The sequence below is a fragment of the Drosophila navojoa genome, chromosome 2 (assembly GCF_054131105.1).
Source record: "Drosophila navojoa isolate 15081-1374.11 chromosome 2, UAZ_NAV_1.0, whole genome shotgun sequence".
In the NCBI taxonomy this organism is placed as follows: domain Eukaryota; kingdom Metazoa; phylum Arthropoda; class Insecta; order Diptera; family Drosophilidae; genus Drosophila; species Drosophila navojoa.
Window position 1 is genome coordinate 24256871 of NC_142890.1, and position 11397 is coordinate 24268267.

The window sequence follows — 11397 nt, forward strand, 5'->3', positions numbered from 1 at the left end:
TGCACGGAGAGAGCCCCCCCCCCCCCCCTCGTCCGTTTGTTGGCGCAGCCTCTCGCTCCTTGAAGTTTAAATTTGGCACGAGATACAAATTTTAAATCAAAGCTCGGAATTCGTTAACGCTCCTCTCTTGATATCTCTCCCTCGCTCTCTCTCTCTCGCTCTCATATTCTCTCTCACTCGCTCTCATTCTCTTGTGCTCGAGCTGAGGCTCAGGACGAGGCGACACGTTTGTCGTTTCAATCATCATTAGCGCTAATGTACCCACAAGAATTGGGCAGCCACTTGGCATGGCGCGGGCAATGGCTGCCAGCGAGGCGGAGAGCAAGAGACAGAGAGACAGAGAGAGAGAGAGAGAGCAAATTGGTCATGCGGCAGCAAGAGCGAGAGAATGTATGCAGAGTACACACAGACACGAGAGCGCACAACACACACATGCAGCAGTAAATGTAAGAGCATGTGTGTGTGTGTGTGTAAACTAAATTATTTCTATGTTTTAAATTATTTCGAAATTTGTTTATTTACCACAATTTTAATATTTTTTTTTTTACAATGCCTTTGTAATGAAATAAGGGTAAACAAATTCCACACGTTACAAGTGGCCATGTAAAGCTGTGTGTGAATGCACATGCATATGCATGCGTATGCGTGTGTGTGTGTGTACATTGCTTCTGCGCATGTGTCCGTGCATCTGTATGAAGCGAGCTGGAACGAGAAGGCGTCGCAGTCTCAGTCTCAGTCTCAGTCTCAGTCGCTGCCATCGCCATTGTTACTTGGCCTTTTGATAAACTTCACCGTTAGCGAAGGCCACTCATCATAATGACGATAATAATGTAGTTCTTGTTGCTGCTGCCTTGCTATGGCCCTAATATTTATTTATTTTCAAATAAAAAATCATATTTATATATATGAAAGCAAAGGAAAAACTGGCAGGCATGGGATGGAAAAACTTTTTTCATTATGAATTATTACGCAAATTTCTGGAATAGGGAGCAGGCGCTAGAGAGAGACAGAGAGACAGAGAGAGAGAGACAGAGAGCAACAAAGTAAAGCCAAATTATATTATCGTTAGAGCGGCAGGAGTAAACTGCGGCTTTCATTAGAATATAGATAATGGTTTAAAAAAAAAAGTATTGCCTACTTATCTGGAAATGTAGAGCGTAAATTGGGTATAGAAAACAAATAAATTACATTTAAATATAAATGATGTCTTCTATTATAAACTCAACTATGTTGACTGATTTAAGTTCGAGCTAACTATATATAGTCATTCTTATACTTATGCTTATACCCATCCATATATTTATAATCGTTTCATGTGTTTCATGTCATATCTATCGCATAGCTTGATTTTCTTTATCCCTTCGCATTTCTCAGAAATATTTTTATTATTATTGAGCAAAACTGCGTTATTGCATGCCACCAAATACACACACATACACACACACATATAAATACATATACTCTTTGACACACGAACACAGAATGTTAACAGCACCTTATAGAACATATACATATAAACATATGTATGTACATGTACACATATATATGTAAAGGCACACACACATACACAAGCCAATTCCGTTTTCTTCTTTCTCTCATTTTTTCTCTCTTACTCCCGCTTTTGGCAGCGCTTAATATTATTAGCTTGCCAGAGTGGAAGCGAGACAGCAATATTAATTTGCCCGCTGAACATCATTATGAGCTTAGTACAGCAAGCCAGGCAGCCAGCCAGCCAGCCAGCCTGCCAACCCAGCAACCACCCAGCCCACCCACTCACGGAGCAGCGTCGACAACAAAATGGACTCAAAAATTTGAGCGCAGTAAAACATTTGCGGCATGTTTTTAATAATGTTGTTTATAATGTCGATTTTTTTCCTTTTTTTTAGACATTGTTGTTGCTGTTATTGTTCTCGTTGTTGTTGTTGTTGTTGCTGTGTTATCTGCCTTTTGGATGAATTTGTATAGAATGCCTTTTATGGCTTTTGGGGCAGTGGCTCGAAACAAACGCCATTAAATTTGTTTTATTTCGGTCATTTTCTCATTTGCCTCATATAACTGCAACAATTTGATGGCTGTGTGCGTGTTTGTGTTTGTGTGTGTTTTATGCGAGCATTTTTCAATAAATGCCTGGCGCAAAAATTAATTAGAAACTCATCTGGCACTCAAAAATCAAAACCCATAATGAGCGCAATTTACAAAATTCTCGATTCGCCCATTCGCCGGGCCACTTCACAAAAGCCAAATACAATCGCAAAGCAGGTACTAAGCCGCCATTTTGAGTTTTTAATTAAATCCTGTTTTGGCCAATGCAGCCATTGTTATTGTTGTTGTTATTGTTGTTGCTGCTGCTGCTGCTGCTGCTAGTGGTCATAGGCACTCCAATTTGGAACTGTGGCCACCGCTGTCGAAATGAGTTTTTGTTGCCTTCGCCCCTTGAATATGCTGCGCACCTAACCCAAAAATTAATTTCAGCCAAATAACCAAATGGCCAAACTTGCGAACGTTGCCCGTTAGCTGTTGTAATTAGAAATTTATTTGGTTTTTGATAATAATAACTGAGTTTTTAATTGCATATTATTGCTGCGCATTTAATTAAACATTTTCCAGTGCGTTTTGTGGCTCGTCAAGCTGAAAAATAATATCAAAAGCTGTGCTATATATTTCGAAAGTTAAAAATGTTATATTATTATCATTATTAAACAAATTAAAATGCAATTTATTTGCGCTAATTCCAGCTATTAGCTATAGAGTATATAGGCATTCATATTAAATAAATATAAATTATGGTTACAGAAAATTAAGTAAAATGTACAGGAGTTGCTATTAGGAATAGAATATATGAGAAATTCATATATATGAGGAGTTCATAAGTAAAAGTATTGTAGTTAATCTATCATAGAAAGATTCGGCAGACTCTGCAGACACCTCGACCGACTGACGGCTGACCTAATAAATGGAAACAGTCTTCGGCTCTGGATTTGCCCTTCAAGCCTGATCCCAACTGGGAAGGTTGCATTAACCTCTTCGGTTTCAGCAGATGACGACTGAAGACACCAGCCATTAAACCCTGCTGAGGATTTTCACTTTGATTGACTTTTTTTAACGCTGCGTATACTTGTCATCAAAATATGTTAATGTTGTATAAATAAAACGAACTTTCAGTTTTTTAATTTCAATTTATTTCACTCTTTATTATAAGTTGAGATTTTTGTGAATGATATCTTACAATAATTCAACAGTATACGCTAAAAAAGAGGCCTTTTCTGCTAAGATATTTATTTACATACATGACATATGGCATATGTATACATAAAATGAATTTAAATGACATATAATTATCGAAACCTTACAATAAGTCACATAGATTTTATATTTAAAACATTTTTCGTACAGACCCTGAACTCTTCAGCGAACAAAGCTTATTTCAGGAATATGTTGTGTATCCTTTATTAGGACGATAGCCTGAACCCATCTAACTATATCTGTCTAACAAGCTGTCCGTTCGTGTGAATATCTTCAACAACTCAAGTCGGAGGAGGAAATTTTTTTTTAGGTTGGGCTGTAGAATATATTTTTCTTACTTATTTATTATTATACTTGAAGAAATGTTATACAGGATCTTATAAACATGTAGCTTCATATAAACAAGCATATGTTAACTGCGGCTAGATATTATAATGGGAGGAGAAGTAGAAAAAGTTATAAATAATAAATAAATAAATTGATACGGCATTGCAGAAAGATGGATGGATAAAAAATAGTATTAGTTGTAATTTCTGATAAATAAAATTAGAACCATAGGCAAAACTGAATTTATTTTAATAGAGGTGTAAACAAAATTGTCTTTTTATTTCTTTTCTTTTATATCCATTCTGAGTATATAAAAAATATAACATTTTTTCGTACTCATGTTGACATTTTAAATAATAAAATCCATTATTTTTCTTCTATTTGGTATGATGTTCTAAACATAGATTTAAAGTCCGAAATTTGTACGAATTTCATGGGATTATCTAAACTAATATCCTGTAATTTATAATAAAATTGTACAGTAATCAGTCTGCCAACGAGTTAAAAGTCCGACTTGTTGCTACAATATTAAGGAAAAAATAGAGCTGTCCTTTGCACACCTGAGTAACGTGTGTTCGCTGAGTGTTTAGCATATTAGGCTGTCTTATCCAAAAGCCTGAGCCATCCTTATAGCCTACATAAAATAGGTTTGCAACTAGTACATACTATTCTCCAATGATAATGATAACGATAATGATGATGAGAAAGGGACAACTTTCACCTTAAGGTCGTGTTCATCCTGGGACGAGCTCACGCTCCCACATTAGGGAAGAGGGCTGGTCCGACAGATAGGCAGACAGGAGCCGTTGATTCCAATGGCTTTAGCTTAGCTTTGTTGGCTGAACAAAAAACACCCTCGTAATCGCGACGCATTTGCTTTGCTTTGCTTTGTTTTGCCTCCCTCGCTTCGCTTCGTCTCGCTTCTGTTCGGTTCGTTCATAAAGCGTTGGAAATTATGGAAATTAATTGAAATTCCAAGCGTGCCGTTTGCTCTTTTGGCCAAACCAACAAATTACCATCATTATGCCTGTGCCCAAATGCCACCCCTACCCCGCTCGCCCACCCAGCCACAGCGAACAGCAAATGAGACCCTTTGAACTAGCCTAATTTTAGGCGCTGCGGTTATGCATCTGTGTGGGTTGTGTGTGTGTGTGCATATGTGATTGTCCTCTCTGTGTGTGTGTGTGTCACAAAGTGCATTACATTGCCATTTAATTGAGCTGATTAATTATATGCAGCAGCGGGCTAAAAAACTCTGTGCGAAAGGACATCGACTGATTGACTGTCTGCACTCACTTCACTCGCTGCGTCTCTGCCTCGCTGCCAGCATCAAGCATTTGGTAAACATATTTTGGAACGGAAAGCAGCAACAACGCGCGATGCGTCGTACGACCTCAGCGTCATCAGCAGCAAAAAGTCATATTAAAAATCATTCGCTTGTGAAGATCAAAAGCATTCTTTTTCACCGAAATGCCACGGAAAATGATGTCGGGGGTCGGCATGGGCGGGGATGCCAGGGATGCGGAAGTTATCTGCGCGCCCATGCCCACCCAGTCGGACAGGCCGCCCGCCCGCCTGCTCGCCTTGCTCAAGCATTCAGCCAAAAGGGCATAGCACACACACACACACACACACACCAGAGAAAGCTTGCCTGCCTACCTATGTATGTATGTATATACACAGAGATGCCAACACGTTTTAATCTTTTTATGCGCTTATTTCTCGCTCGCTGCTTTTATCTGTGTGTGTGTGTGCTTGTGTATCTGTATGTGTGTGTGTTTGTTTGCGCGCCTGTATTTATTTATGGTTTTTCGTATTCAACCACCAAAGTAAAAACATATTGTTTGAGTGTATGTGTGTGTGTGTGTGTGCACATTTATTAAATATTATTGCTCTTATTTTGTGGATATACTTGGCATTTTTTATTGCTCCGAGACAAAGTTGGTATTGTGTGGTTGCTGGTTTGTACGCAAGTGTTCGGGCACTGCGTTATTGTTATTGTTATTACTATTGTTGTTGTTGTTGTTGTTGTTGTTGTTGTTGTTGTTCTTGTTGATGCTGCTGTACAACCGTACATACATACATACATATATATGTACATTGGGCAACATTTATTAATTTTAATGCCCAAGCCATGAATAACGGTTAATCAATAAGTCAAATGTGCCGCCATTTTGGAATAGTTTCATGCATTCCCATTCGTTTCTCTTTTATTGAAAGCATTGAAAATATATATCAGCTATATTCTTACAATATTAAAACAAGTGAGAAATCGCTAGTCAGTAGCACCAACTAAGGAATACTCTAAGCCCGGCTGATCGGCGTAAAATATACAGCAAAACTTGTATCAAGATTGTGTACAAAATGAAATTAAAGTTTCCAATTTATACATGAAAAGTATTATCTACTAAATAAATTAATAAACTTGCACGCTAATGTGTATTGAAGTATTTTTATTTTATTCTATTATTACAATCTTTCAAATATCAATATAAAATATAAATAATAAGGATAGAGTTGAACTAATTTACATATGTCTTAAGTCATCAGATTACAAAATTCAACACCTAAGATTGTTATGTTTAAGTAAAGCTCATAAGGCTAATCCCCATTATTTACTACATGTCCGTTAAATAAAAACAAATCAATTTACTTTATTTTGATAGAGTTCTTTTGACTGGTTGGCAATCAGCTTCAAGCTCAAATCCGAATTAAATTGTTGTAAGTGCATAAGCTTAAAATCGCTAAGAGATTCGATTTTTTCACACAGTCAGGAAATGCTATAAGGACAAATAAATGTTAATAAAAGACAAACAAATTGCGTCACGCGTCAATCGAGGTATTATCGGCTACTTAAATCTATGTAGGGCTATACAGTCTGGTACCGTTATTAGATACGCTTAATTGCCGAGGGTTGACATAAAAAAAAAAAGCACACAAATTTCAATAATAAAATGCAAAGACCAAGGATATAAGAGCAATATTCCTTTGAGTCGGCCGTCGTTGTTTATATGAGCAAATATTTTATTAGAAAGCAAACACGTGTTCACAGCTCATCATCTCCCGTAATCGTGAGTGGTGGCGCCTGCCTGGGCAAAAACAAATTAAGTCACCCTTTTATTACGCTATTTAATTTTAAGCGTAATATTGTCAACGGTCTTGATAAATGGTCGCCCTGCCCCGCACCGTACCATCCCACCCCGTCGGACAAGTCCAACTGCAACTCTGACTGCATGTTTGATCTGTAATTTGTGCCACTTGACGATGTTGCCGATGACGAGGGCTAAGCTCCTGCCCAAACCTAAACGCCAGGGTGGTTTATTTGTGCTACAAGTTTTGACAATATCAAATGCGATTAGGCCGTGAACGAAGCCCACAGCCAGTGGAAAATGCGATTGTGCAGGTGCAGCCTCAGCGCGCAGCTAATTAAGCATGATGAGCAGCCGGAACGGGCCAAAATTCTCATATAGAGCTGATTTATGAGTAAAACAACCTCAAATCTATATATAAATATATTATGCAACAAAAATCAGATTAATAAGTCTTAGTATATTGAAACTCCACTTCACAATAATAAAGAAAGATTATACCTTGATTTCCAATTGGAATGGGTTCAGGGTATAACAAGTATGAAAGCTCTAGTCGGGAGACTGTTCGACTACACGATCTCCTGAGCCCTTTGAGGGACCGATATTTCAATAATTCTAGGCATATTTTCTACTTCCACAAGAGAGAGCATATGCACATGGAATATAATCATAAATTGAAGTAGACTATGCTAAAGTGCAAAGAGAACTACATATATAAAAGTGGAAACTACTGTCTATGCCATCTAATAAATATAAATATAAATGTACGTAAGCTTATCACACATTTTTGTATATGTATGGTTGAGCAATGAGTAATGAGGTTATCTCTCTGTATAATTTAGAGTCTGTCTCTAGAGCTGTAACTCTAGACCTACAGAAGATCATTTAAATGATCTATGTGTGTGTAGTAGTGTTCATTTGATATTTATATTTAAGTAACGAAGCAAGAGTGCTTGAAGCAGCAGAGAGTGCTCTCATTGGTCAATTAGGGCTCGGCTGCAACGACTCCCACGAAGCGAACGAAGCTGAAATGCTTGACGCAGCAGAGAGTCTTCCGATTGGACAGTTAAGCATCGACTGCACGATCTCTACCTGGCGCCGGGCTCAACATTTGAGAGCGAGCGACATAGTGCCCGAGTGAAAGTCGCCCTATATAAAGGGCAGCAGCTGTAGCATTTCTTCAGTCACCCAGACCTGGTGGGGTCAGTCGTGCAGTGAAGTGAAGTGAAGTGAAGTGATCGTTCAGCTAAGCATTAAAGACTGAGAAATGCGTAGAGGAAATACGAAGGGGAAATACTAAGAGGAAATACTAAGAGGAAATACTAAAAGGACTAAAAAGAATACTTACATAAATGAAATAAATTTTGTTATATACAAATCAGATCTAATCATAACTCATTTTTATTAAAAAAAAAAAAAAAAAAAAAAAAAAAAAAAAAAAAAAATGATTTATTTTACTCATCTTCAAATAATAAGACTTCAAATATAAATTTTTATATTAAACAAAAAAAGAACAATAATGTAATTATTGTATTTAATGAGTAAATGTAAGAATATTGTAGACTTCAACTAACTAAACAAAATATAAAATGCTTTAACTTTCTTGTATCACAAATAATGGTGACTACTATATAATATTTCACTCAATCAAAATAATCCACTTAAAATTGCTAAAGCTACATTTAGGCGGGTGATAAGTTTATCAAACTAATTAGGGAGCAGGAGCGAAAATACTGATGAGGATATCTGTGGAGAGCAGCGTTTTGCCATTTAGGTAGCTGTAAATTCCGCAAATACAGCCCCAACCCAAGGGATGCTCTAAGTATGTTGTTAACGGCGAAAAGGGTTGTTGCTGTTGTTGTCGTTGTTGTTGTTGCTGCTGCTGCTGTTGTTGTTTGGTCTACGCTGGAATTTATGTGAAACTTTTGTGACATGGAACATGTTAATTGCCCCCCCGTCCGGTTGCCAGGCTTAGAGTTGTTTCACAAAGTTCTTAAAAATAGACGCCCGTTTAGTTCCGTTTGCGTTTTTAATTAAAAGTCACATCGACGTTACGGTTATGACCACTGGTCACTGCAATCTTACCACACACAAACTGAGCGGGGCTGCACAGGACACGGAGAGAGCGAGATAGAGAGCAGCATGTTTAAGCTGTCTAAATTGGATAAAGTCCTTACGCTCTGCCCGGTGACTTGGCAACTGTTGTGCCAGCAGAATGGTGCATCAACAAAGCGGGATTTGCACAGAGTCGCAGCAGTCGCACAGACGAATTGTTATCAATGTGGTTACAATAGAATTTAAGTCCTATGAAAGAGCCACAAACAGTTTAATCCAACGTATAAAAGCTATACTTATGTCTAATCACAAAAGGTGAACAATGTGCTTAAGTTATGTAGGTTAAGTCTAGTTACATACTTAAATCTAAAACTCAATAAGTTTAAAAAAAAGGAATTACTAATTAAGTAGTACAACTGATCGGTAGTAGCTTCTTTTGCTCTATGTAACACGATTTAATCCAACGTATTCAAATTTAACTCAAATTTATGCTGACAGTCATTTATCAACCTTCTGCCGTTGTTTCTTGATCAAGCTCTTGCCATAGTAGGCTGTAATTGCCACCAGACGCGTATCCAAATAGTTGTGCTCCACCTCGCATTGCTCACCCGCATGCGTTAGCGCAATTACCTGCTTAATATTGGAGCTGCGTGGCAAAAAGAATCCAATGTTCTCCGTTAGCCGTCGTGCATGTTCCATCAAGGGACTCGCGCCCAGCGGCAACAAATTCTCTTCAATATCAAAAGTTTGCTGTTTCTGATAGCCTGGTCCACCCCAGGGTGGGCTCAGAAAAATAGCATCGGGTCGCACACGTGTGGTGCGGGCAAACTGCAAAAAGTCCGCATGCACAAAGTCAATCTTATGGGCCACACCATAGATAGCCGCATTCTGCTTGGCCATTGTCAATTTGTTGAGGTCAATGTCGATGGCAATCACGCGGCCACAGGTGTTGGCGAATTGTATGGCATTGCCGCCACAGCCGCAAAATGCATCGACGATGACATCGCTGGCGAGACGTCTAGCCGTCTGCTTGGCAATCTTCTCTGGAGTCACTGAGAACCAGCTTTCGCGATCCAAGAGAATGCCCTGATCAAAGCGCGAAAAAAGCGAGAAGCGCTTGAACCAATACTTAAGCAAAAGGTTGTCATCTCGCATAAAATGGGGGATTTTTGAATTTGTTTTTCGCTTTGTTTTTTTAATTGCCCGCGACTTGGCGTCAAGCTGATTTTCATCCTTTTCGTTGGACATGCTCAAATGATTTGAGTCGCTCTCACTTTCAGATTCACTTGGGAGCTGCTGCTTTGGCTTTCGTCGGTCGTTTGTACTCTTTGCACCAAAGGATGTGGGTAATCCGAGCAATTTTAGCTGCTGCTCCTCGCCAAGAGATTCTTGATCGTCGTTATTGTGTAGATTTTCCTGATCCACCTCGCTGTATTCAGTACTTGCTGTACTGGCGTCGGTTTGATATATTTCCAAATACGAAAACTGATCGTCTATATCGTTTAAGATTTGACCAACGTCTTGAAAACCATTATGCAAATCTCGTTCGTAGTTCTCCAAGACACATGAAAAGATGTGCCAAAAATGTGCGTTTTGATCCTGGACGTGTTTTTCCCACAACTCTTGCCAAGCTGCTCTCTCCTCGTCTGTGGCTGATTCGATTGTCTCTTTATATTCGGGATGCCGTCTGTGCCACTTCTCCTCCAGATACTCGTGACCTTCGCGCTTCCAGAAACTTAGCCAAGCCGATTGCTGTAACTCCTCTTTCCACAGAGGATCCAAGCTTGCCGCTTGCCGATCAAACACTTGAGAGAATGTATAAAATTGAGGATTACTGCGTGACGTGGTCAAGCAATGAGACTGCATTTCATTGGTTCTTCTTTATATCTGTCTACTTGCACAGCACACGAATCTCAAGCCGACGTTGAATTAACTCTTCGGCCTGATCAATACGACTTGAGTGCCATACGTACAGCGCAGGCTTGTGAGTTTTCTGCACGTTTTCCAATAACGTACACCTCTCTTTGTCGTTGTCTTTCAATCGAAGCAATTGCTCATGTAAACCCCGTGTGGTCAGAGTGGGGCTATTCGGCTTCTTCACGTTGCATAGCACAATCTCACCACGCATAATACAGTACGCTCCGTTAGCCAGACTTCCTGTGCAGCTGTTCTCGTAGCTGAAGTTCAGTAGGAGCAGGGACACAGCGCCAGTAGGCAGCTTGTAAGCACTGTCGAATATTGGCGTATGATAAGTATAAGTTTGTGTAAAAGCATAAACAAAACAACAGGTCTTTACCTTGGCAAGTGCGGTATCGTCACGTTTTCCAGTTCAAAATTATCCGGGATGGCACAAAGGCGTCCAATAACGGTGCACTTGCCGTAATGGATCTGTCGGTAATCGGGTTCCAGCACCAATTCCTCAACAAGCAAATATTTGAAGAAATCACAGTATCTGGGAAGGTTTTCTGCTGGATCGTTTGTGAGCGGCGCAATCTCAACGTCGCTCATCACTTTCCAACAGCGAATATGATAAAAACCTCAGAACCGTTTGCTGCTTTAATACATGAATAACACCAGAAGTGCATGCCGCTAAATATTAAGTGTTGTATAACGAAAAATCGCTCTCATATATCACGGGTATTTTATGGTCGCTGTGACTTCATAAAGTATTTGGTAGCCCTAA

General features: G+C 39.2%; 2 protein-coding genes across 2 annotated transcripts; both read right to left on the minus strand.

Annotated features, from left to right (window-relative positions):
* Positions 1-8966: 8966 nt before the first annotated feature.
* On the minus strand, positions 8967-10580 carry Tgs1 (Trimethylguanosine synthase 1). The gene has a single exon (XM_030390940.2). It carries the CDS (start codon positions 10578-10580, stop codon positions 9213-9215), a length of 1368 nt encoding a protein of 455 aa, XP_030246800.1. The 3' UTR covers positions 8967-9212.
* Positions 10424-11328, minus strand: moi (modigliani). The gene is made up of 2 exons (XM_018112666.3): positions 11011-11328; positions 10424-10942 (listed from the first exon to the last, which is right to left on the minus strand). Exons 1-2 carry the CDS (start codon positions 11220-11222, stop codon positions 10606-10608), a joined length of 549 nt encoding a protein of 182 aa, XP_017968155.1. The 5' UTR covers positions 11223-11328; the 3' UTR covers positions 10424-10605.
* Positions 11329-11397: the final 69 nt, after the last annotated feature.

Bases quoted from the DNA above. Each gene is read 5' to 3' on its own strand.
- Tgs1 (XM_030390940.2), bottom strand. From the start codon at position 10,580: ATGCAGTCTCATTGCTTGACCACGTCACGCAGTAATCCTCAATTTTAT.
- moi (XM_018112666.3), bottom strand. From the start codon at position 11,222: ATGAGCGACGTTGAGATTGCGCCGCTCACAAACGATCCAGCAGAAAAC. The intron at 10,943-11,010 runs GTAAAGACCTGT...AATATTCGACAG, and splicing joins ACGATACCGCACTTGCCAAG to TGCTTACAAGCTGCCTACTG.